This window comes from Patagioenas fasciata, chromosome 2 (genome assembly GCF_037038585.1).
Source record: "Patagioenas fasciata isolate bPatFas1 chromosome 2, bPatFas1.hap1, whole genome shotgun sequence".
Taxonomy (NCBI): domain Eukaryota; kingdom Metazoa; phylum Chordata; class Aves; order Columbiformes; family Columbidae; genus Patagioenas; species Patagioenas fasciata.
Genome location: NC_092521.1, coordinates 151,597,859 through 151,624,901, shown reverse-complemented (window position 1 = coordinate 151,624,901; position 27,043 = coordinate 151,597,859). Strand labels below are relative to the sequence as shown.

Genomic DNA, 27,043 nt, shown 5'->3' with positions numbered 1-27,043 from the left:
GGGCCGCCGCCCTTCACCGGGCACCCGACTGTGCCAGCCCGCCCGACCGAGTCAGTGCAGCGAGAGCGGCTTCAGCGACAACCGCTCTGCCCGTCCCGCTCCGAGAGGGACCAGCTCTCCCCTGAAATCTCTGTGAAGAGATCAGAGAGGAGGAGGGAGACTTCGAGCCGGCTTCGTGCGCGGCTTGGTGAGGGCGAGCTGAGGGGAACATGTGGTGGCCCTCCTGGCTGGCCGCCTGCCTGGCCTGGGCCGCCGGAGCTGGTGCCGAGAGCCCGGCCCCACTCTGCGCCTCCCGCGGGCTGTGCCCGGCCCCGCCCGGCGCCAACGCCTCGCAGCCGGGAACAGGGCAGTGCCCGCGGGGCGCGACCGACCTGTGCGCCTGGGCCCTGTCCTCCCAGAGCCTCCTAGGTACGGCCTGCCCGGCCGCTGCTGCTTCCTGGGGGTAGCAGCTACCAAAGCGAAAGTTCAGTGTGGTGGAGACCTTATATACACAATCAGATGCTACTTTTAAAATTAAAACTAGGTTGGCCAAAATGAGGGGTTTTTTTGTATTAGCGATTTGTCGGGGTGGAGAGATGTGGGTCCCAATTATGTGTTAATGCAAAATTGATAACCTGACACCTGATTGGAAGTGCACAAAGCAGTGTAGCTCTCAGGCATATTGCTTGTAATAATTAATGTAATTTATATTATAATGTTATAGAAATAATTTCTTTGGGTAATGCAATTAATTGCAAGCATTAAGAAATCACAGTCAATGGTAAATCTTGTGGCAACTGGGAATAACAGGGTTTGTCATTGGAGGTACTGAGAAACACAGCTAGCAGCAAGTCTCCAGGGATAACTAGAGTAATTTGCGATTTTTACAGAACACTGACTATGAGGTATTGGGACCTAATAATTAACGTGGAATCACGAGGCCATTGCAAGCAAAAATCCATAAAGATGTTAAAACACAGTGCAGCATTTTGAAACAATATTTGTCCTTTGTTACCATGGGTCAGGGCGCAGAGTAACTCTGAAGGAAGAATTGAGTTCTTCTGAGTACATATGTTATGGTACAGCAAGACCTGCATCTTCTGACCCTTTTGTTCGCTGTTTACATTACTCAGAGAAGACTTTGAGCTGGTTTCTTAGGTTACTTAGTGATCATTGCTGCATGTGAACTGTATACCACAGCTGCTGGTGCACAGTGACTTCATCTGTCGCACCATGTCGTTCAGCTGGGATGGCAGCTGAACTTTTCTGTCTCATGCAGATATCACTTAGGGTTGCATATAACTGAGTGCAAAATAACTATGGTTAAATATGTTTCAGATCTTAAAACTGGCATGCTCTGCTAGTTTCTTTAGCTGCATAATTCAATCCGTTTCAAAAATCCCAAACAAAATCCTGAATTTATTTTGGCTTGCTTTTCACGTGGGTTTAATATACATTGTGGTAAAGACTGAGGGGTGGTTTCGGGAGTATTTTGATTTAAGAGAAAAGCTATTAAGAATGGTCAATTTTTGGGGTTTTTTGTTTGTTTTCTTTTCGGTTTTGTTGTTAAGAAACATTTCTTCTGTATTTCTTGTTGATAGATCCCTTTCCAGTTGATGTGATCCAGGAAAATTATGTCCGTAATGTGAGAAACTGCATTTTTTCAGTTGTCTATCCTACACCTTTTAAATCTAGGATTCGTCTTGTAGCTGTTTCAAAGGTTGGCTATTATTTTTTTTCTCCTGTCTAATTAATAGAGATTGTTTGTACATGCACTAAAGTATATTTTAATATTCATATGCTATTTATTGTGAAAGCATCACATCAATATATACTTTAAACAAATAGAACATATAAAACATACTGTGAAATGTCTTTGACTAGCAAAATTGGTAGAGAAAACACATTCATTACCACTGAATATTTTATCCTATTCAAGTACTACCTGTATTATGTTTTCTCCAGGAGGTTCTTGAAAATATTTTGGATCTTGATATATCTGTCAAAGGAACATCTGATTTTCTTCAGTTCGTCAGTGGTGGGAAAGTAATATCTGGGTCTGTTCCATTGGCCCATAGATATGGAGGTCATCAGGTAACTATAACACTTGTTCTTCCAGGTGGAATTATGTAGGTCTTTTCATGTGAATTCTATTAATCTTGATAATATCTGTAAGTGTATTAGTATATACCTACAAGTATATGAACGCTTACTGACGCTTCGATTGTGGATTTGTTCTTCATAAAGGGCCGAAAGTGGAAGAGAACTATAATATTCTTTTGTGGTACCATGTCTACTTTCTCTGCTTCTGTTTATGCCAGAAGCAAATTATCTTTTTAACTTCTGTTAGCTGCAGTCTGCTTAGCACCCTGACAGCCTGACGAGCTCTGATTCATGGTAGGCATCAGCTCAGAGGAGTGAAGAAGGACAGAGCCTCACTGCATTCAGCAATACCGTGATTACCAAGAGTTAAATTTGATTGAAATTAGTAAGATTATTCATGGAAAATAATGTTAGAATTTGATCTGTAATTTGCAACTAAAAAAAAATTACAAGATGTGTCAGTTTAAAGGCTCATTATACAGAAAAGACTGGCCTGTGGCTGTATGTCATAGCTGGAAGGTAGAGAAAAAAATGGAGATTACTGGCATAATTTTTTTTTCTGTGGTTTTCTGATTTATATTGGTGTGTGTGTGGAAAACAGCTTTAGGCATCAATATCTTAATGACTACCTGAGCAAATCTGTCATTATATTGTGTGGATCACAGAGAACTTATGTGTAATTTGTACTGTTTAAAATATAATATGCTATAAATGATAGAGGAAAATAACTTGATTTTCATTTTTGTCAGTTTGGTAGCTGGGCAGGGCAGCTGGGTGACGGAAGAGCCCACTTGATTGGAATATATACAAACAGGTGTGATATTTTTTTAAGTGACTTGATTCAACTCTGTATTCTATTTAGCTGATTCACTTATAGCCTGAGGTGTACTGTTTGGAACACTAATGGTATTTTTGCAGGCATGGTGAGAGGTGGGAACTACAGTTAAAGGGGTCAGGAAAGACCCCATACTCCAGGTGAGTTGCAGTTCATCTATGTACACCAAAACTGGATGCTTTGTTTTTGAAATCTACTTTGATTTTATGACCTATTCCTTATTTCTCTGTTCTGCGTAGGAGTGGTGACGGAAGAGCTGTGCTTCGCTCTTCTGTGCGAGAATTTTTGTGTAGTGAAGCTATGCACTATCTTGGAATTCCTACAAGCAGAGCTGCTAGGTATATTTCTTTTCTTTTTCATATTATCCTAATTTACGGGTAATTTTATTACTGAGATTCATTGAGCATCAATAAAGCAAGACAGTTTCCAAGATGATAGATCTTTCTTTTCATATGTATGTGATCAGAACAAAACATATCCCTCCAGTTTCATGGATTTTTGGATCAAGCTTTCCAGTAATAATGACCTCCAGAAATCAGTCAATTCACTTTTGTCTTTGGTATGCTTTAAAGTACTACTTTGTTTAAATACAATACTTTGTAGTGTGTGTGTCTTGCGGTGAACAGCTGTTGTTCACTTCTTAGACTGTCTTAACTGAATTACCTTAATTTGAAATCTGGTTCATTTTGTAAAGAAAGTAATAAGTGTAAGTTATGTTGAATTATTATATCTGACACTAACTCCCCTCTCCAGCTTTTATGATACTGCAATCAAGGGTTTATTCTCTTTAAAAAAAATGAAATTGTTCTCTCCCTCATTGCTTGCCAAAAGATTTGCAAAACAACAGGACTAGATTCCTGCCTTGTAAATAATAATAATACCTTTACTATATGTAGATAATCAGTGAGTCTGTTAATACTTTTTACATGGTTAATGAGTCTTTTACTACTGTATAGTATTTGGATGATTTTTTCTAGAATCAGGCCAAGTAGGAAAATGTTGGAAGTGGCTATTTCTGTATTGTGGTAGTCACCTAGTTGCAATTTTTAAGATTGGTAGGAAAAAATTTTGTCTCAGATGAACAGACGTTAATATTGGAGGTAGTACTGAAAGTAAGCCATTGCTCTCAATTCCTTATTTGTGCAAACACCCCTTGAGCAGAGAAGGAAATTTTGTTAAAAGTAATATAAAGCTAATTCTGTTTGACTAATATTAATACATTCACCTATTTGGATAATTTTCTAAGAGTTAAGTAAACTGAATCTTTCAGATTATGGTGTTTAAAATGTCAAGTTCATTTTGTGTTCCAAGTGGTCTCATGTCTGTACTGCAGCATTTCAGGTTTTAAAGAAAGTAAATGTTCTGCTTGAAAGGCCTGTACTCAGCTGCCACATGAGTAGGTGTCTGTATTTGCAAAGTGTCTGCAAATCTCTCAGGCAATAATTCTAACACATTTACTCTGTTGAAGTGCAGTGTTTGTAAATGACATTTTTGATGGTTTATTTACTGACTTCACCTTTAGACCCTCTGCTGTTGGCTGTTAATGCAAAACTTTAAATCTGTCTGAATATCAGCAGGAAAGCATCTGGCAAGGTTATAGCCTTTCTTGGCTGTCGTCTCAACAAATTGTTCGGTGCAAAACCAATATGAAATTACTCCTTAATTGTGCACAAATGCTATTGAGTACACAGTGTGCTTCAGTTCTCTGCTGGCAAATTGGTTAGATGCCTGGCTCTCTTAACTGCTGTACAAGCTCTCCAGGCTGTTTGCAAGACTTCATTTGGAAAAAGCCCAGCTGATATCCATATTCCTCCCAATGGGGAGCAGTTACACTGACGCTGGTGGGATGCATTTGCAGAGGTCTTGTCAAGTCTTGGCAGAAGTGCGGGGAAAAACCTTACAGACTATCCCAGAACACCCAGCAGGCTGGTTTGCTCTATTAATTTTAAGTACTGTGTTCCCAACGGGGTGCTACAGTTTATGACTACTGCCAGATAAAGAACATTTCTTCATATGGTGCCATTTTAGTCACATACTGGGACTACCAGTTAGCAGTGTTATGTATTAGATCGAAAAACCAAGTCAATATGCAGTTTTCAGAGTGGCCCTTACTTGCAGAGGGTTTGATGTTTGTGCAGAACAGCAAGCAGAGCACTTGGCAGGGTAAATTCCAGCCCTTAAGCTAGAGCCAGGTAATCCATTTATCCTTCTGTGAGTGCTGCTCCAGCTTTTCTCGTGTGAGAACAGTTTCAGTGCTCTGTTACCTGTGGTTGAGTGTACGTCTGGTCTCCTGCTGCCTTCTCTTAAATTATGCTACTTACCAACTACAGGGACCATTTTAAAAAACTTTTTTTTTATAGTGCGAATGTAGCTATTTTTATGTGGCTGCTCCGCTATCTGATCAACTCTTAAGTGTTGCTCAACCATTAACTTGTATTAACAACTAACCAAATCATCGGGTTTTTTTGTCAGTACTAAGAGAAGCACTTGTATTCTGCAGGAATTTTGCAGACAGCCTGTTAAGAGTTACCTAGTCAGAAAGAAACAAGCCTTCTGGCAGAGGTCTGTTCAAAACAGTAAAATTTAATGGCTTTATTATTCTGACTCCTCTCTCCTAGTGCTCTGATGCAAACACTATTTTGTTAGTGTCTGGGGTTCATTCCCCGTTTTTGAATGTTTTTGGTTTTCTCGAAGGATTAAGTTTTTCTTCCCTTTCATTTATGTCAGCACTTTTTGTACTTACTCCTACAGACATACTAATCACATATGGTTGTTTCCAAAAGACTCTTTTCCTGCAAAAAAATACTAATGTTGCCTGTATCAGTATAGCTCCGGTAATGGGAGGAGATAGATTTCTAGATACTTTTTCCCTCTCCTTCTGTGACAATTCATTGCCTGTTCTTTGCAGTTGACAGAGAATATTCAGTTTGGATAACCAATAACCTTCAAAAATACAGAATATAATAATAATAATTTGGTTTCAAAGTCACAGTTACTGTTGAAAGCAACTGCACTGTTTAAGAATTCAGACAAATCTTTAATTTTCATTGGTTTGGGTACATATTTATCTGCATACCCCACATTTTTAGTCCAATTACTTCTAAAATTTTGATGTTAAAGTATGTAAAACCATAATCTGGTTTACTCTGAAAATTTAACGATTGGGAGTTGTTTTGACCTGTGACTGTCTTCAGTCATGTTTATGAATGGAATACTAGGTTTGCCTCTTGTTCTTTTCTGTGTACCTCCAAGGAAAGTTTGGTTCTTGGTGCAGTCTTCAACTACCTAATAGATAGCAGCTGTAAGTAGCTGCATTGATTTTCAAATAGCATGCTACCTAAATAATTGGAATACAAGAATATTTTCCAGTTATCAGCAAGCAAACATAAAAAAGAATTATACAAAATGAGCTAAATGTTCCTGCTTCTGGGCTTGAACAAGAAGTCTTCTGTGCCTGTTGAGGAGACAACAGCTCTTTCAGATACTACAACACGTTACTTCTACTGGATTGTCAGTGTAATCCCAGTTGCTTTGGAGAGAGAACTTCCTACGTGGTAACCTTAGGGGAGCATGATGCCCTTCCATAGTTTGTGAGGATTGATTCCATTTTATTTTCCTGATACAACAGAAAATACAGTGAAATTACATATTTTATTTTTGAAATGAATGTAAGTTGTGAAATACTCCTGAGCCAGCAAAATTGTTCCAAGTACTTGCAGATTTCAATATTTGGATAAACATGAAAATTTATAGGACATGCAGAATTTTAAGGCAAATTAATTTTAAGGCATATGAAAGGGAGAGATTTTTTTAAAAACCCGACTACAAGTAGCAGTGAAGAAGAAAAGGATAATTACAATGTATCATCAAAATTATGCCTTTTTTCTGTGTTGATACTATTTGAAGAGTTCCTGATTGCTAAGGGTCCCAAATCTGTCCCCCAAGTTCCTGAGACAACAGTTTTAGCTTTTGTAAAGGGCAACCTCCATCTGATAAAACAATTTGGTTTCTAATGTCTCTGTCCATCTAATTTTGCTGTTGTCCTCGGGGAAATTGTGACTTATTTAATGTTATCATCACAGTAATCAGTCCCTGAGGTTCCAAATGAGTGCAACACTTTTTCTGAATGCAGCCCCGTCCCCAAGAACAATGTAAGTAGTGGGAATTGGACAACATTATATGAATACAAAATAACTACATCTTGCTAACGAAACTTGTTAAGCCTCAGTTTACTGATTGGCTGTGTCATTTGTAAACACAAAGTTGTACCAGAAAAAAGATCTTTATGGAAGAAATAAAGTTACATAAAATATTACTTATCTTTGCAAGAAATTATTTTTCCTGAAATAACTTTTATGTGTTCATTTCTTGTTTGTTACAGCTTAATTGTAAGTGATGATGATGTGTGGAGAGACCAGTTTTACGATGGAAATATTAGGAGAGAAAGAGGTAATGAACACATTTCAAAATAATATGTTGCAACACTGTAACTTAATTTTCCATTGCAAAAATGAATTTCAATGTCATATATGTGTAACAAAGGTACTAAATAGGCTTCATTTTGTTTATTAAGACATAAAACCTTTCCTGAGAAAATCAGTCTCAAACATATGTTAGTTAAAGAAATGAAGCCCGATGAACAGGTCTGCTGTGATTGTGGGTGATGTATTCTAGGTACAAAAATGATATTCAAAACTAGGGAAATTTTTCATTGTTGTGATAGCAATACAAGGACAGTGGGAATGCTGCTGTGGCTGTGCCATTGCTGCATCATCTACACCTGCTCTGAAGAAGAGTGAGATGGCACAGCCTGGGGAAAAACCTATTTATGTTGGTTCTTTCTTTGTTGGTAGCATCTTTGGAGTAATTCTGATATTAATGCAGTACTGGAATTTTGCCTGTGTTTGCTGGTATAGCAAATTAAGCTTTATCATAAAAATATGTGTAGTAAAGTAATATTATACATGTAATATTATGCAATGTTCTGCGTTGAGCATACTTATAAAAATACCAGTTCAACTATGCATATATTAATTCTGTGTCTATAGAAATAATACAGAGCAGCTTTTACTATGGGACTATTTTATTTTGCTGATACTCTGTTTACATTTAAACATGTGTCTATATTTCAGGTGCAATAGTGCTACGTCTTGCCAAATCATGGTTTCGAATAGGATCCTTAGAAATCTTAGCTCATGCTGGGGAACTGGATTTACAAAGGTTTGAATTTAATCTTCATAGTAACGATATTAGTTTTCTTGGCAATCAAATATGTATTAGAATGTATATATACCGTTGGAATTTAGACATATATTATTTATTTATTTATTATTTATTTATTTATTTATTTATTTATTATTTATATATTATGTTATATAAAGTATGCTCTCCAGAAACATGCAGCACCAGAGAAGTGTGCTATATAGGAAATTATTGCACAGTTTTAAGCCTCTTAGCAATATTAATTTGTGTGGTTTATGCCATGACAAATTTTTAATTCCACTGTAAATATTTAACAGTTGGTCATTCCTCCTCAGGAGGAATGTAGAGGTCCATAATCACTTGCAGTAAACATTGTTCTGGGGTGCTTAAGAACAAGCAAGAGCTCATAGCAGTTGCTTGTTGTAGTAACTGATAATTCAGTGAAGCTTCCCACATGACCCCTGTGCTGTCTTTCTTTCCCTATATTTTTGAAATTTCAGCAGATTTTTGTTATAAAACTGACAGACTAAATTAAGGAACAAATTTTAAGTTTTGTTTTGGTTTTCTTTTTGGTTAAAGTATTTGTGACCCATTGGATTTAAGGAGCATGTGAAGATCAGTCGTAGTCATGCAGAATAGCTGACTCCTTCCTGCCTGTTTCGAAGGGAAGAGTGGCCAAGAGCAGGTCAAGGCTGGTGTGACTCTCTGTGCTTCCTCCTCAGAGAAAATCCTCCTGAAAGAGGAGCAACCATCTAAAATTCAGAGGCAATAGGTTGGATACCCCTCTAAAAGTCAGGTTGCTAGGTACTCTGCTGAAACCATCACAGTTTGGGGAGAGTTCAGTGATTTGCTCCAACAGCCTGATCACAAGGTAAAACCTTGATATTTGTGTACACAGCCACACAACCCTTGCCCAGGTCCAGTCCTTGCCCATGTCCAGTCCTTGCCCAGGTCCAGCGCTTGCCTGGGCTGCCCACCCCACATGTAGATGGTGCTTCCAGCTTCCCAGGCCAATGGCCCTGGCTGGTTCTGGCCACAGGAGCATCCTACAGGGAGCTCCTACATGTCCTAAATGCCAGCCACTCTACCTTAAAGCTTTAGATCAGCAGAGATATACATCTGACAGGCATTGCAATTTGTAATGCATGTATCCCAATTGCCTCAGCCGGTCTCATGAGACTATGCCGTGCTGTTTTGGGAATGGCTGGTTACTGTGACAAGTAACCCTACTTTATAAGAATCCAGCAATAAAATTTTCTTCGTGAGAATTCTGATGTAGAACTATTTTTTTAATCCTATACTTTTTTTTTTGGATATGCAAACTTTTTTTTTCACCCTAAAAAATGGATATTGCTGCATGCAAAACAAGATCCTGGTGTGTTCTGAAAGTTTAACGCATGGGAATAATTTTAACTCTATGTGACCGCCTGTGGTCATATTTGACTGGAACCCTAGGTTTTATCTCTAAGCATTTGGAAGGGCTTAATCCAAGGGTCATTGGAATAAATAGTTAGAGTTTTCTAATAACTGTTTGCAGCAAGCTGTATATTAGCATTTAACTGCTTGAAAGAAGAATTCTGAATGATCGGTTCTGAAAGTACCAGTTTTGTTTAAAGAATTCTGCCTCTCATATTACAGAAGATTGCTAGACTTTATCATCCAGGAACATTTTCCATCAATAGCCATGGATGATTCAAACAGATATCTGGTAAGTCTTTTTTTAAAAGTTATTTTTATGTTCCACAAGCATGTGAACAAAAATTATACAAAGCTTTCCGAAGTTTAAAGTTTTTAAAGGTTTTAAAGTTTGAAGTAAGCTTCCAGGTTTTGGTAGCAAAAGTTTGTTAATTCTCTTCAGTAAAAATCTGCTGCTTGAAGGTTTGTTTTTTTTCTTGAAGTAAAATATGAACATTCTTCACCATTTTTCATTGTGGAAATGTTTGTTGGGAAACTTCCATTTTCTGTGAGCAGTGGTCATGAAGTGATGAATTATGCTTTTGCCAGTATAAAAATAGTATATATAGTATATACTAGTATATACACCGATATATACAGTGTCTTTGTTTCTTTTTTTGGACTTTTTAATATATTTTAGGGCATCTGCATGTACTTATTATCTTTGCTGGACGAGGTTATTGTGCAGTCAGATCATTTAGAATGTGAATGAAAAGTCCAGACAGAGATATACATTTAAAAATAGAATGTATGTAATATTTCTAAACTGAATCAAATGTTTATGTTATTTATTGTATTCCATATTTTTGATTAAAAATAATTGAAGTAAAAGATGTATTTGATTTTAGGAATTTTTCTCTACAGTCGTATCAGAGACAGCAGATCTGATTGCATTGTGGATGTCTGTGGGGTTTGCACATGGTAAGCTGCAGCTGATGGCATTGGCTTTACAGGAGTGACTCTTCATAGTCATATGTTTAAAGATGGCTTTTATCTGTCACTTTGTTCTTCAGTTCTTCTGATATCTTCTCCTATAGCAGCATCTGTTATGCATTAATACAAAATACAAGGTTTTTTGTAACAGAGTTAGGAGCATTTTCTAATATTTCAAAACATTACTATCTGTCAGAATTACAGAATCATTCAGGTTGGAAAAGACCTGTAAGATGAACAAGTCCAACTGTTAACCTAACACTGTCCAGTCTGCCACTAAATAAATTCTTCAGATTTGTATTATGAAAAATAAAATAGCGTTGTCGTGCTAATACAGCACACAAAGCCAGCTTCCAAGAAAGCAGCTAATAACCAGTTTGCAGGATGCTATTTTAATACCGTGTAGCACTGAAGGAAAAGGAAACAGTGCCACCTAGGTATACAAAACAGATGCAAGACAATGTAGCAAACTGTTTCTCATTTTCATACTTCAAATGCATGCCACGTCAAGAGTAAGAAAGAAAATTGCTTTCCAGAGTCTGATTTCTGAAAGTTAACTGCTCCAAAGTTCTCTAGTTTCAGTTGATCTATTTCACAGGGAATTTTCTAGAGACTGCAGGCTTCAGGTGGGATTTTAACTTTTGTTTCTCCTTGTTCTTTAATTGTAGGTGTGTGCAATACAGACAACTTCAGTTTATTATCCATAACAATAGATTATGGTCCATTTGGATTTATGGACTCCTATGACCCAAGTGAGTGTAACACCTGGTTTTAATTATTATTTTTTTACTTAAAATAATTTTAAAATTTTAATTTATATAGTTTCTATGTGCATGAAAATTCTTAAAATTATTAGCAGGAAAATCCTGAGCATCTGTGTTGTTTGAAGAGTTCTAGGGAAAAAAATTATTTCAGAGGCCAGTTTTTTTTATGGTATACAGGTTGCATTTCAAGTGGTAAAAGTCTTTTTAATCAAATATTACGATTCAACCCATTTTCATGAGAATGTTTCCAGTTGAACTTCATCAACTGAATAGATCCCGCAACAGAAACCTAGAGAACTAAAAATTGCCTAGTGCTATAAGCCGCTAAAAGCAAAAGTCCTGTGCGGTAACTTTGTATGCATCATCCTCCAGCTTTTTAGTCTCAGCAGCTAATTATATGTTGGAAGAAAACAAATCAAACCTCCCCAGTCATAGCAGCCTTTCTTTGGAAGTACGAACTCAGTCCAGGATTGATAGATATGTGTCCAAGATGTACATAAATGTGTATTATTAGATAGATTAGACTATTATTAGATAGAGTTCTAAAACTACTTTTGGCTTTTGAAAGCAACCACGAGGCTGATGTGGCCCCCATGAAAATGAGTTTGACACCCCTGCTTTAGACATTGCATCCAAGCACTTCAGAACTAGCAGTGATTATCTTGCTATCTGTTTTCATGAGATTGCATCCTCAAATTAAAGAAATCTCATGTGAATAAATGACATATTGTTTCTTTTGTATTGAAAAAATAGGCCTTTCCTGGTTTTAGATTGTTATATGGTGGATTGACTCCGGCCAGCAATTAAGGACCCCCCAGCCACTCGTTCACTTTCCGCTGCTGCGGACTGGGAGAGAGAACTGGAAGAGCAAAGATGAGAAAAAGCTTACAGGTTAAGATGAAGACTGTTGAATAAGTAAAGGGAAAAAAGACCGGGGGGACACCAACAAGTGATGCAAAGGCTACCACTTGCCACCTCCCAAGAGCAGACTGATGGCCCATCAGTCCCCAAGCAACAGCTGCCTTGGAAAAACTACCCCCAGTTTTCACTGCTAAGCATGGTGCCATATGGTTTGGAATGTCCCTTTGGTCAACAGGGGTTGGCTGTCCCAGCAGTGTCCCCTCCCAGCCCCTTGTCCACCCCCAGCCTAACTTGCTGGATTGCAGAGAGAACAGAGAAGGCCTTGAAGGACTGCTCAGCAATAGCTAAAACATTGGTGTTTTAAACACACCATTCTAGCCACAGGTCTAAAACACAGTGTGCAACAGGCTTCTAGGAAGAAAATTAACTCAGTCAGAGCCAGAGCCAGTACACCCCAGAACCAGGTGAAATGCTTTAGAGTTCAAATTCAGATTTTAACCACTCACCAGATCTGACACGTGTCACAGGTTTCCTCAACACTCCATTTGTTATTGACATCTTCTGAGGGCTCAGGCAGTGCTGTGGGCATTGATCAGCTTATCTGCATTGGATCTGAGCAAGGGACACATGCTGCAGCCAGTCAGATTCTGCTGCTGGAGGTGTGCAAACAGTTTTCTACTGGATTACCTGGAACTTTCATAGCAGATATCTATTATCTCTCCAATAATACATTTGCATACTGGAACATGTTAGCCATAATTTTTATGTGTGTACCTAAAGCTTGCTTATACAACTGAAACAAATCTTGCTTAGGTGGGCTATTTAAACACCTGTTTATACATGTTACTTTTCAAAAAATACTTGTAAATCTTGAATCTGGTTGTATAGCTGTTTGTTTAGTCTGTGTGCTAACTAGTAGCACTATATATAGTAAAAACATTGAATAAGACTATTTCTTTAGCACAAAAATGATCTTTTTCTGTTTAGGCATTTGAATTTATCCTGTACCTTTGAGTAAGAGTATGTCTCTTCTGACATATAGGAACTTGTCTGTGAAGGATGTATTCCTTGGATTTGCAAATAACAGATCTTGAGTTAATTCACTGTAAATAAGTGTCCTTGTGATCTGATTTTAAATATTTAGTAACTTTAGCGGTTTTATTAGTTTGCTGTGTAAGTATAAAAATGAATGCACTTCAGTAATGTTTTGTTTGAAACAGATTTTGTTCCAAATACGTCTGATGATGAAAGAAGGTATAAAATAGGAAACCAGGCAAATGTTGGGCTGTTTAATCTGAGCAAGCTGTTACAAGCTCTAAAACCTTTATTGGATCCCAGGCAAAAGCAGCTGTAAGTAATCCTTAAAATATCTTAATACTTAAAAGAGCTAGTGAGATGAGAGATGCTCTAATCACCATATGCATAGGAAATAAAGAGATTAGCTTTTAACATATTTTTTTTCTAAGTGGAAATAGATTCTGAATCAATTAATTAATTAAGGTTAGGGGAGGAGAGAAGGGTTTTTGTTGCGCTTAAATGGTAGCAGAAAAATGACAGGAAGGCCGTCCTAGATGTCGTATAGTCCATTCTACTTTCCCTAAGGTAGGACCCAGGCCTGTAGCTTTCTGTTATAGGTTTGTCTAGCTAGTTCTTTAAGGTGCTTACTTATGAAGACTACACATCCTCCTGAAGTAATGAGGTAGTATTTTAATATCTTATTGTAAAGGTTTGCCTTCTTATTCAATATGAAAGGGAATAACATTGTCCTTTTCTGTAGCAGCTATTTATGTTTTTGAAGCCTATTAAAATGCTTCCCATCAGTCTTTTTCCCATTACAGATCCCAGTATATTCAGAATATCAATGTTTGTGAGGTATCAGACAGAAGAAGTTTACATTGGTTAGTGTACAGCAGCATTATACCCACAGTGGTATTGTAGTTCCATACAATTTGACATTTCTTTTGTTTTTGCAGAGCTTCCCGGATTTTGGAGGGATATGGTGAGCGCTATTACAGCCGGTATGAAGTTCCAGAGCTCAAACTCGTAGTCACAATACTATAAATTATGTTATGTAACAATTTCCTTATTTGGTTACTATTTTCAGTTTCACAGAACTATTCAAAACAAAACTGGGTCTTCTTGGGGAGAATGAGGATGATAACTATCTGATTGCTTTCCTCCTAAAAGTGAGTTTGCTTTGCTAATTTTGTTGGCAGACATCTGGACTGGTACCCCATACTTCAAAAACTCTGATAGAAGTATATTTTTTCACTAGCTTATGGAAGACACAAAGGCTGATTTTACAATGACATTTCGACAGCTCAGCGAAATTACTCAAGACCAGTTAAAGGAGCTCCATATTCCTGAGGTATTAATTCATACAAGCACACAGTTTTAGGAATATTTAACATAAGATAAGAAAATTGTGTTGGACATAAGCTGGTGTAATAGAGAATGTCTCAAGCCATGATTTGCCTAGGAAACGTGTCATTCTAGCGTTATTAAGGAACAGGGAGGCTAATACATCTGTGTCATGATAAGCACCCCATGTTAAGCTTGTGTCTAAGTACTGAAGGATACATTAATGACGAGTGCTGATGAAAGATACATTAATGAAGATTGCTGAAGTAAAATTTTCAGCCTCTAGTCCAAGGCCAATGTGAGTAGTCAGAAAGATTCATACACAGGTGGGAATGTGATTTTTTTTCACATTTAAGATGGGTCTGCTAGGAGGAACATTCCTTCTTTCCCCCCATGCCTTCTTTTTGATCATTTTGCTTTGGAATACCTTCTGGTTGTATTTCATAAGACACAAAAGAACTTGGACAGGGCTGGTAAGGAAAATTTCAGCCTTGGCTCAATTCAACTATTCTTAACACAGGTCTACCAGGTGACCTGAATATCTGCTCTCAGGCCCATCAGCTTGTCTCAGTATCTAATGACAAATGAGATCCCATCTCATCATAAACACCTGCTAGAATCTCAGCCTGTGTTGCTGCAAACTCAACCTAAACTTATTTGTCAGAACCAGGTATAATCAAAAAAAGAGACAAGAGTATTAACATAAAAGAGATTATCTTCTTACCTGGATATAGTGCAACCTTTAGAAGTGAAAATATGGCTGAAATGTTTGAACTGGAGTGAGATGTTGGACAAATAATAATTGGATAAAATGTAGAGGGGACATTCTGAAGGAAAGTTTTTAAGTACCTCATCTAGAAAGGAAAAAAAAGGAAGGCTTTTTGCAAGAGCCAAAATGGACTTTTTTTCTTTTTTTGCTTTAATACAGTGCCTTTTCCATGTGTAGATTATTATTCACTTTGCCTGGGAAACTTCATTGTCTTCCTGTATCTTCTGAATTGTTTCTGTTTGTCTTTGAATCTAATTTAAAATGAGAGCAGGTGGATTTACAAGGTTGTTTTATGGAGCAGAATGACTGTGTGTAAAACAAAATGAGGAGTTACTGTTTCTTTTTTCCAGTTGTGTCCTAGATAATTAAGTGATTTTTGACCAAATTATCTATTTTTCCTTGTTTTCTTCTGTTAAGTCAGAGATCTAACCAGAACTTTCTATGAGCTGGAAGGCATTAATAGTTAAAAAGTTGAGATTTTCTAGTGGTAAGCAACAAAAATACAAAGAGCTATAGCTGTGGAATTAGTTATTTGTACAGAAGGGCTGATAAGAGGATGGGTATGTTTGTAAGAAAAGGTATTTTTGTCATAGAATGCAAAGGATTTTTCAATTTCTTAGTAGCCTGTGTGCAACAGGAAGAGCAGAAACCACTCTCATGCAGGATGGAGTCAGTCCCAGATTTCTGCAGACATGGCATTTATGGCAACTCCATCTCACCTTCTTCGAAGGTGTGGGCTGAGGATCTAACGATCATGGTGTAGTTGTGACCCTGCTGCTACACCAAGGGTCATTTTCAGTCTTCACTTGAAATTATTTAGGCCACAATTTCCTAGTTCCAGAATTGATGTGGTAAAGCAGGTGCAATTGTATGCTGGTCAAAAGTTTTATTTTTTTTTAACTTTCTTTTTTTCAGTATTAAAGCAACTTCACCTGCTGTCTGTTCATACACTAATACTTTGTCAGTAACAAAGTCAGTTCTCATATTGATTAGTAGATCACTTAGGTTTCTTTCAGTTGCACACCAAAATTGACACAAAAATGCCAGAACCCTTTGGGAGCACTGCAGGAGTCCTTATAGTTAGCATTAACTGGAAACATTCTGAAATTCCTCCTAAAACAGCCTTAACCCTGCACACATCTTTGAACAAATGCATGACTCCCAGACTCACCTGTTAGCCACCTTGTTGTTTCTCAGCTCTTAGCCACTTCCGTAATTTAAATGATTTTTATACTCAAATGTGGTTTTAATTACATTTTTTGACTCTCATTCCTTTGAAAGAACACAGATGTGTTCAAAACTTCATTTTGGTCTTGCTTATAATTTCCCTTACTTAACTTTTGCCCATTTTTTTTCCTGTACATCTGCTGTGTACCTCCTTTTATCCACGTCCATTTCTGTCTGATCTGTTCTCTCTCTGAAGTTCATTTTCTGTCTCTGAGCTTTGGCTGCTCTCTCTCGGCCGAGCAATATGAAGCAGCTGTTGGCTCCGTGTGGTCAGCCAGGGAGGCCTCGGTGGTGGCAGTGATTGTTGGCCAACACTGGAGGCAGTAACCCCAGGCTCTGTTTTCCCTCTGTTTGCCTTTTCCAAGTTCTGTCTCCTCTTCCTTCTTCCTCTCCTACTGTCTCGATTCTTCTCAGTTTTTTCTTATCCCTGTAGCCTTACATTTCCCTTTTTCCCCACACCTTATCTTTCTTTATCAATGTATTTTCCTTATTCCACAATTTTGGAAAAAAAAGAAAAGTCTCTACAAACAGAACTGATCCACTCAGGAAAAAAAAAAGTAAAACCTGTATTATGTAGCCTAAAAAAGAAAATAGGTGAGAGAGTAAGCCAAGGAACAATAGGGGGGAAGTTCTGTAGGTGTTTGGGCAGGATTTGCCATAACAGAGATGGATTAATATTCACGTGTTGTGCTAGCAAAAAGAAATAATTTAAATACAGAAGAAAATATATTAGTGGATTTTTTTTTTGAGTAAATTCCTTGAAGGGTCATTTTGTGTTTCCCTCATATCTTTTTAATATTTATGTGTTTACTTTGTTTTTTGCTTAATGGTAATAAAATTCTGATCACCTGCCATCAATTGTTTCTTTCTCTTTAGGAGTTCTGGGCTCTCCAGGATCTGGGTAAACACAAGTTATTTTCAGAGTGGGTTTCTATGTACCTCTTGAGATTAAGTCGGTAAGTCTGATGCAGTTTCAAGTGAAAAATAATACAAGGTGTGCATTTTCCAGAAGCAGGCAACTTTAATCTGCAGTGATTTTTATGTGTCTTTAGTGGGTCTGGTAAACTGGCCCAAGCATGGGGTTTTTTTTTTGTCTTTATGGTTCTAGATTGTACTAGGTTCCATAATAATTACTGTAGTCATTCTGTTTTGACACACATGACATGGGAGGAGTGGTCTGTATTTGTTGTCCTTCATTAATCTGATCAGATTTCTTTGTTTAATAATTTTTGTTAAAATACCAGTCCTACAGAGTCAGTCCAAGAATGTGAAAGTCAGACTTTGCAAATACGTAGGAATGAACAGTGTTTCATTACTGGTTAAACATGTATTTTTACTGTGTAATAATATTGCTTTAGGATGACAGCAGGTGGAAGTTGAACAGTTGTGAATACACGGATTGTGTTTGGAAATTGCTGGTGTTGCATAGAATTTATATATGGTATGCATGACTGATAGTAGTGAATAGAAGTGAACAGAAGTGCATATCAGGTACCTGGAAGTTTTAGTCAGTAAATATAATTGTTAGGGGAAAAAAATGAATACAAGATACCAAACTTACAAGAAAGTGTGCAGTTTTTTCCAAGTCTAATCATTGTTAGAGATTCACACCAGCTTCCACTGAACACAAAAACAGAACACTTAATGATTTTAATGAAAGTCAAGTAAAGTATTTTAAAAAATAAATAAGCATAACCCTCATTAGCTGAAGCACTTTCTTTTTTCTTCTTTTGGCTTGTTTTTCTTGTATAGTAACAAGGGTGATTCAGACACCAAAAGAAGAACAAGAATGACAAGTGAGTAAAACAATCCAAAGGAATACATATGCTTGGAGATGGCAGCGATCTATTTACATATGTTTCTTCCTTGTTAGTTATTTTTCCTTTCAAGGAGAACTAAAATGTACTCTTTTTCCAAAGAGGAGAAACTCTCATTACATTGCTGTAAATCTTGTGATACTTTCCAATCACTGTGGCTGTCTCCAGTTTCACCCAATCTTGTGATTAGAATCTAGCCACATGTGTATGGCTAGACTTTGAATATGTGCATATGTTTTATATAAGCTAAATGATCAAGATGTTCCTCGGCCATGAGACACTCTTCCTCTTTAGGGATCCTTCCTTTTCGCTCCTTAAAAAAAATGAAAAATCCTTAATTTAATTGTCTGCATTTATGAGGAAACTGGTCTGACCCAAACCCCATCTGTTGTAATACAGTCATACTCTTATCAGTTGACTGAGGTGTAAGAGTGAGATCACAGAAATGTGCCACCACTACTAGTCCAAGTGGCCCTTCTCTAGATTCTGCTGGTTTTGAAGGACAGAGCGCACGTCCATTCATATTTTGGGTGACTGGAATCACAAGTGATGAAAAGCTCTTCTCCTCCTGTCAGTGTCCACAAAGGCTGCTCTGACCTGTGTCACACCGTATGTGAATATGGACATTGAAGCAATCCAGCTCATCTGTCCAGCTATGGTCTATACCATATCAATCTTCATTTGCCTGCTGTTTATTTTTATTTCCCTTATTAGTTGTTTACCTTTCTGTATTTCTTTTTTCTCTTACTTTTTTTAAAAATCCCCCTTTTTACAATTTCCATTTAGGTGCTTAGGAGATGCCAGGCTTCCAGCTTGTCTCATGCTTTGGTGCTTGTGGACTTGATTCATTTTTTTCCCTTTTGATTTCCTTTAAGAACTTAAGAATTATTGGCCTGTGGGAACATGGTTGTCTGTATCTTGTCATGTCTCAAGTGGGGCCTTACCTTTGTGTTTTGAAATGGTCGACATGCTTTGGCTGCTCTCCAGGTTGTAACTCTTCATTGCAAAGTAGGGTGCTCTCTGAAAGGGCCCCTCAGACCTGGTTTCCCTGTGAGAGCTGCCCTTCCTCTTCTGCCGTATCTGCTTTTCCTGAGTGCAAGAAACATCTTCTGTACTTCCTTCCTTCAGCAGTCTGTGAATGTATCAGTTTGCATTGCTCAGAACATTGTTATTCCTCGGGGATGAACACTTGATAACATCAGGCAAGATTTTGGGAGGCATCCTGTTCTGGCTCAATGGTCTGGAATTTGTCTCAGTGTTCACATACATCCAGATCCTTTCTACACGTTATAAAGAATTTGGGTTTCTGATAGGCACCCACTCCTTACTTGTGAAAGGACTATCTAGTCATGAAAGGAAGGTACTTTAATTCTCCAACTTATTCTAAATACAAGTGGTAGAAGTACTGCATTTAGCTGTCTAGCACAGCAGAAACAGCAGATATGATATTTTAAGAATTGTTCAGGGAGTGACTTTTTGGCTCTGCAGTAACTTGTGGTAATTTTTGAAATTTGCCTGTTAAAGACAATGATAGACTGAAAATCTCTGGCCAAAAGGGAATGAAGGAAATGCAGGATCTGATCAAATTCTGCACGAGAGGTATTGTAAGCTTCAATGTTCCATTGCTTTGCAGGGTGTTTTATTCTCATTTCTAATGGAAATGACTGTAGTCTTTTGTTAGATATTGATAGGCCACTTTCTTCAAAAGCTTTAATTGACTTAGTAGTAAAATGGCAGGAATAGCACTGACTTTCAGTAGTAAAACAGTAAAAACTACATAGGGCACAACTTATCATCACATGGACCTTCAAATTTACAATTTTACTTGTACTTTTAGAAAGCTAATATGAAAACAGTTACCAAGTTTCATTATTTGTGTTTTGGCAGGTTTAAGAAGTTTCAACTGTGGGACTGATGCTTTCCTCTTTCAAAGTTTTGAGCTCCTCTGTTTTCCTCAGCTGAAATTTAATGTGGAAAACTGTCTAAACACACTTCTTATTTTTCTATGGTTTGTTTAGTTTGCTTTTAGAGAATATCATGATGTTCTGAGTTCCAAATCAGAAAGGCTTCTAGTTTGGGAATGATCTTCTGCAAACCAGCATAGTGTTTTTCCACATGCACCACAGAAGACCTTCTAGTACAGGAGACAGACAAAACAAGGAAAAGGTTTTGCTTCCAAGACCACACTTGTGCTAGTGGTCTTAGTTTGGGTAGCTTTCCAAAACTTGATATTCAAAGATTCACGGTAAAGTTATTTAACTTTTCTTCCATACAATCAGTCATCACTCTATATTCATACAGCAGAGCTATAGAAATTTGTAGCAAGCTACTGATACAGATTTGTTATTGTCTTATTTAAAATTTATTTTTCCTTTTAAAATCATCAGGGTTTTTTTTGCTAGCTGCTCCATTTTACAGTGTGACTGAAGTTTCTTACAGAGTTCTTTTGTTGTTCTCTTTTACAACTCTACATTTGAATATATCTCTCAGATACCCCTTGTGGTCTCTTTAAAATTGGGTTGTTTGAAGTATTTGCTTGTGACAGTTGTTCCTTGTCAGTACAACTTGCAGCAGAAATCTGGCTTAACTCAGTCAACTGTGCATTTTTACCCAGCATTTCACGTTAAAGAAAAAACTGACAGGGCTCTCTAGATTTTTGTATGGGGTGGTAAGTCCCACTACATTTCTTACTGATGTCCTTAGTATTGACTGACCTTGAATATATTGCCATTAACACCTTATTATTCATCGCCTTTCTCTCATCGTTAGTAGGTCTAGTAAATATCTCATGTCCCAAAGTACATTACCTTGAAGCATTTGAAGTTGATTCATCATCTTCATTTTTTTTATTTCTTCATTTGGTTTTTAGACCTCAGTAGCACTTTCTCTTGTACTGCCTAAACATAAAAGTCCTCAGGAGTTGATAAAGGAGTTTTGACAATCCAAATCCCCATACAAGTCTGTCATTGCATTTCTTTATAAAAGAAGCATGTAAAAATAAATCGTAGACTGGATCATAAAATTCTCATAAGGGCACAAAATTTCTTCTGCTTTGTCCTTTTCTTATCTGGCTTGTGTTATTGTCTCATAATTATCTTGTCACTTGTCTTAATTACAGATATTGTTAATGCCACTGTGAAACTTGTCAATTTGCAAGTGTTAAGAATATATTTCTGGGACAAATATTCTGTTGCTAATATGAGTCATGATTTTAATGTGAATTATTATTTTTTGTATGATTCATACATTAACTTTTCCACCTTTGAAATATTCTTTTATATTGCTATCATACTTTACTTTTGAAAACCCATTTACTGGATTAAATCAAATACTTGGCCAGAGCAAATTATTTTGCCAAGTGGGAAAACACAATTTTTTTTTTAGCAGTTAGGGCAAAGTGGTGTTGTGACTATGTAGAGGTTTTCAGGGTTCCCAACAGCTAGTTGTATTTATTGGCTTTTGTTTAGCATAGATTTATAGAATCATTTTGGTTGGAGAAGACCTTTAAGATCATCAAGTCCAACCGTTAACCTGACACTGACAAGTCCACCTTTAAACCATGTCCCTGAGAACATCATCTACATGTCTTGTAAACACCTTCAGGGGTGGGGACTCAACCACTTCCCTGTTTCAATGCCCAACAACCCTTTCCATGAAGAAATTTTTCCTGATGTCCAATCTAAACCTCCACTGGTGCAACTTGAGGAAAATAGATTAGAGGAATTGAGTAGAGGGAAATTTAGGATGGTGATTTTGATGAATACTCTGCTTTTTCTCTAATTGCCTCTTTCAAATATGCTGTAAGGCTACTTATAAGAAAATTTTATAAAGCTACATGATTTTTTTTTTTAAAGAAATACATAAAGTATGAGGCTTGAACTAACGTTTATTAATACAAAGCCTACTGAGACAGTCTCCATCATTGCAGCATCCCCTTTAATGCTGCTTCTGCCACCAGCTCTTTGATCCAAAACTTATGTTGGCACCTAGGTGAGACAACCAACCCCTTAGACCTGTGTGAACTGGAGGCAGAAGATGGCCTGGTGTGAATTCTGGTGTTGTCCTCTGCAGGGACACGAGTTGGACTCAATGATCCCTGTGGGTCACTTCCAACTCAGGATGTTTTATGATTCTCTGATCAATGGAAATAGAAGAAACATATGAAGTTTGTGTGTGTCGATAAATCACAGACTTTTGGTTTCAAGTCCATGGTTGAAATGCCTCTGGTCTCACTAATTATACTCTTCATGTAATAATCCGCTGCTGAATTTGGGAAAATATGCAGACCACTGTCAAATTAATACTTTCAATGCAAGCTTGAAATGATTGTTACAATTAATCTGTAATATTGTTTTGATCATTAATTCAAGGCAAAACTTTCTGAAGTAGAATCCTAGGCTTTGATTGCAGAGCAAAAATAAGAGCCGCATTGACATTATCTGCTAAAAAATTGATAATAAAAGCCATATGTGCTTATGAGAATTCCCCTCAGCATACAGTTTGACAGAACTCCTTGTATGAGTCATCAGTTGCCGTCCTGTAAGATACAGCCTGGGTTACTAATTCAGCAGTTTCATTTTCAATGTACCTGTAATCTCTGTCCCACTAATTAGGCATAATCAGCCTGGAACGTGCCAGAGAAGCTTTGCAGCTATCATGGAGGTTTCCAAAAGGATACAGCAGACGGTTGTGGAAAAAACTGGGGAACCTCCCCCCCACCAGCACCCCCAGAAATGAAAAGTTGAAAAAGTAGTTGCTAAAAAATACGGCTGAAATGCCATATTAAGGGCTTTTATGGCTAAACTTTTGATATATGATATAGAAGAAGGAATATCTAAGTACATATATTTTAATGAATATCTTAATAATTCTTCTTAAATTAGGTAATATAATATCCATTTCTATGATCTCCAAGAATGTATTGACAACATTGGAATACGCTTTCCAACAATATAGCAGGAACCCAGGCCATGGTAAACTCATCTCGTTTGAAAAGTTTGCTGTTGTTCAAAACAGGAAATCCTTTGCGTATCAATGTGATGTTCTATACTGATCTAATTTTTGTTTCACATGTTGACATTACTGATTGTGCAAATTAAAAAAAATCCTTTTAGCAGCTTATAAAAATAAAAAGATTAATTCCTTTTCCTTTTTCTTGATTTGGAAATTAAACCTTGTTGAAGATTTCGATGACACATTTCAATGACTATGTTTTGCTTTTGTTGAATAAATCTAACTAAATTTAACATGATTTTCTTTTGGTTTCAGCTGTTAATCCTAGATACATACTTAGGAATTGGATGGCAGAGTCAGCAGTGAAGAAAGCTAAATTGAATGATTTCTCAGAGGTAAAATGATTTCTTTCTTGACATATTTATTAGTAATTGGCATAATGGTTAGTGAAAGAGTTGTTGAATCTACACTTCAAAACTATATTACACTTTGACCAACATTGTGTTTATAGAAATTACTATTAAAAATATTAAAGCTATTAAAAATACTGATACTGTTAATTATAAAATAAATAGTAGCACTAATAATAGTAAGCAACTCTTGGAATACTTTCTGGAGCCAGGAGGGTGCATAATATGAAGTGGCAGAGACTTTTTTTGTTTGCAGGAAAATGTTTGTATAAAAACTTACCCATTCTGGTTGTTTCCAGGTTCATCTCCTACAGCAGATTTTACAGCGTCCATTCCAGAGGCAGCAGGCTGCAGAGAAAGCGGGCTACTCCCTGCGCCCCCCGCCTTGGGCCAGGGATCTTAAAGTGAGCTGTTCGTCCTGAGAGAAGTTTGGACCAGTGAGAAAAACTATCAGGGTCGGAGCTCAGTCCTTCAAATGGGATTAATGGATCAAGCCACAGAAACTTCTCTCCCTGATACTTTGTGTGCTGTTGTCTGCTGCTCTGCTACACAAGAGGCCTTGATCAACTTTATAAGGTCTAAAGATTGAAGAAATGGACCATGATATATGGTTGCATCAGCAAATCTACTGGCATTTATAACTGCCCTTCATATTCAGCTGTGCGTTAATTTGAGTCCCAATATTTAAGTTTTGCCAAACTGTCACAGCCACTCCAAGTTCATGGCTGATCATGTGGGTCTCAGCAAGTTTTAATGGCTGATCAATTTAAAGTACATCTAAGCTAGTTTTAATCATACAGTATTTTGATGAAAATTCTCCTTGCTGTTACACACTGTACAAATATAATTGTATTCTGAAGACATAAATGTTCTTAAGTCTTTTCCAGAGCTGAAACAGAGGATTATCTTACACTTAGACCTTGCCAACTTTTCTCCTTTTGGCCTTATTTTGTTCCGTTAATCTGCCAACAAAGATTTGAAGGAAATTCAATTAAATAGTGAACAAATGTGTCTGTCTTGAGAGTGACTTGCCCCAAAATAATGTTGGTGTCTTTGCTGGAGTCAGGTGCCTATGAAGCCTGGCCCATAGCTCTTTTAAATGATATCTTTTGATAGTCATAGAAAGATTGTTGGTGCATAGATACAATGCCTTGGAAAATTTTCACTGATTGGATAGGGAAAAGGACTTTCTTGGAAATACCTCACTATGACTATATCAGGTCAATATACCTTTTACAACCTGAGACCTGATGCTGTAAGAGACTTAAAAAATCTTGCAAGGGTAAGTATTAATTTTAAAATTTAGCTGAAGCTGTTACAAAGAAGTGCTTTGAGTAACAAAGTCTAGTCTTTGAGTCCTGGGTCCTGTTACTTATCCTTGTTTGACACTCCAGTTCCACATCACAAAACTTAGTGTATGTTTAAGCCAAAACGAATACATAAGCAGTCAGGTGCAATGTTATGCTTGAAAGTTTACAGCAAAAATCACTTATTTGGGGGCCTTGTTACTTTTTGACATTAGCTCATCTCTTCCCAAATCCAAAGTGGATCGGTTTAGAAACTCCAAATTCGAGTGCCACTTGATTCTGAAATTCTTGATTCTGCTATTAAGTGGCATAATTAGCATTTGTCTAATCTATTTCTAGAAATATAACTAGTGGGGAAAAATTTATATTATTAGAAATCTTTCTATGACTGAAAAGATATTTGAATGTCTTTACTTTTTAACTATAATCAACACAATTATTCAGGATGGTTCCCTGCCATACAGCTGTTCCAATGTAAATACAGTTGTTGGAATGTAAGTAGCAGTATCATAATGAAAGGCCAGTCTGAAGTTGAAGCAGCTCACACCAGTTCAGCCTGGGTGACCATTCCTGGTGCAGGCAGTACCTGTTCTTCTGCAGCCCTTGGGGTTAATGGTGTAGCTGGCAACACCTCCAGGTACAAGGAGTATATCTGCTGGGGTTCTGTGGAAGCCCTTCAATGCCCAACCTATTGAAATGTTGGTGTTGATGTCTGTTCTCAGATAATTACAAGCAAAATAGCGTGTTGTGATGAAATGTGTGAGTGTCAACATTACCACCTGCAGTGGAGTGAGTTAGGCTGCAAGGAAGTGATGATTTGAACATGAAAGTATTTGTGCCTACAGGGGAAATACAGCAGCTCTGCAACTTGCACCCTGGTTTCCCATCAGAGGTGAGGAACTCTGTGTTGAACCAAACATGGGGTAAGTTGTCTGGGGTCCAGACACGGTGGCTTGTACATCTTTACCTCATGGCATAATGACAGAAATGCAAAGCATTTTAATGTTGCTTTCTTCTTAAAATTGTTTTATACATGTTAAATCCTAATAACAGTAGCAAGTGGACGTGTGCATCACCCATAGTTAAAAGGAAAGAAAGCCTCCAGCATCTCCACACAGAAATACAACGTCCCAAATGCAGCTGTTTGACAAGCAGTGATGTGCATTGTGAGGCTTTTCCTGGGTTCTTGAGAAACATCTGTCAGGGGAAGCAAGAAGGAAGAGTGGTTTTGCGTATTCCTCTGGCTGCAGAGAGCATGAGGTGAGCTACATCTCTTCTCCAGGAGTTCATTCATGGGCTCGGCCATGTCTTCTTTCCTTGATTTATGTGAAAGGAAATCTCCATTTCCACCCCGCCCCCACCCCCGCCAGTTTTACAACGCACTTTCCATCACCTAGTTTTAGTAATCTTGACTACTCCAATTTCATAATGGTCCGTGCTGACTGTTAATGGTGATCACACTACCCTAGAGTAACTCTTGCTGCAAAGCCATGAGAATTCATAAGTCTTGAAGGTACTGAATCTCTTCTGCATGTCTCCCTCAAACAAAATATGCCTGTTTCCCAGTTACTGTGTACCTGTCAATGATAAACCATAAATGACAGTTCTGTCCTATAGTGCTGCCACATGATCCATGTAAGTTCCTACTTTTCCACTCTGAAAGCTCCTGAAAAAAGTGTGTGAAAAACACACGAAGAATACAGTTATCAATCACCACTCTGCCTTTTAACTGTTTTTTAAAAGTAGAGAAATGAGCCCACATCATGCTCAGCATTTTCTGTGATACCACCTCCCTTTCCACTTCTAATCATTGGTTCTAATCGTATGGTTTCTTATGACAATGTAATCATTAATGCTGTGTCTCATGATACAGTTCCTAATATCCTTGGCTTCCACCTGTGGTTCCGGAGATGCCTCTTCCTTCACAGTACACAAACACAGCAGTGCTGCAAGAGCAGATGGGGAATAAAAATACTGTGGCTGGTAATCAAACAGGTGTTTATTTGTACTGTTTCCCTCTTTCAGAGGACAGTTGGGAGCATCTGCAGTGGTGATGCCCCACTGGTG

At 37.5% G+C, this 27,043-nt stretch overlaps 1 protein-coding gene across 2 annotated transcripts; it reads left to right on the top strand.

Annotated features, from left to right (window-relative positions):
• The first annotated feature begins 108 nt into the window (after positions 1-108).
• On the top strand, positions 109-24,676 carry LOC136097808 (protein adenylyltransferase SelO-like). 2 transcript variants are annotated; one of them, XR_011737764.1, is made up of 19 exons: positions 109-408; positions 1,581-1,699; positions 1,945-2,073; positions 2,832-2,896; positions 3,001-3,057; positions 3,157-3,255; positions 7,299-7,366; positions 8,050-8,137; positions 9,758-9,827; positions 10,423-10,495; positions 11,176-11,259; positions 13,353-13,482; positions 14,106-14,150; positions 14,237-14,318; positions 14,408-14,500; positions 17,366-17,445; positions 18,242-18,285; positions 20,194-23,279; positions 23,575-23,656. XR_011737764.1 is itself a non-coding variant. In XM_065830577.2 (19 exons), exons 1-19 carry the CDS (start codon positions 210-212, stop codon positions 24,089-24,091), a joined length of 1,728 nt encoding a protein of 575 aa, XP_065686649.1. In that variant the 5' UTR covers positions 109-209; the 3' UTR covers positions 24,092-24,676. The 2 variants fall into 2 exon arrangements, 1 of the variants encoding a protein (XP_065686649.1); XM_065830577.2 differs by lacking the exon at positions 20,194-23,279 and adding an exon at positions 23,969-24,676 and having other exon boundaries at positions 23,575-23,654.
• Positions 24,677-27,043: the final 2,367 nt, after the last annotated feature.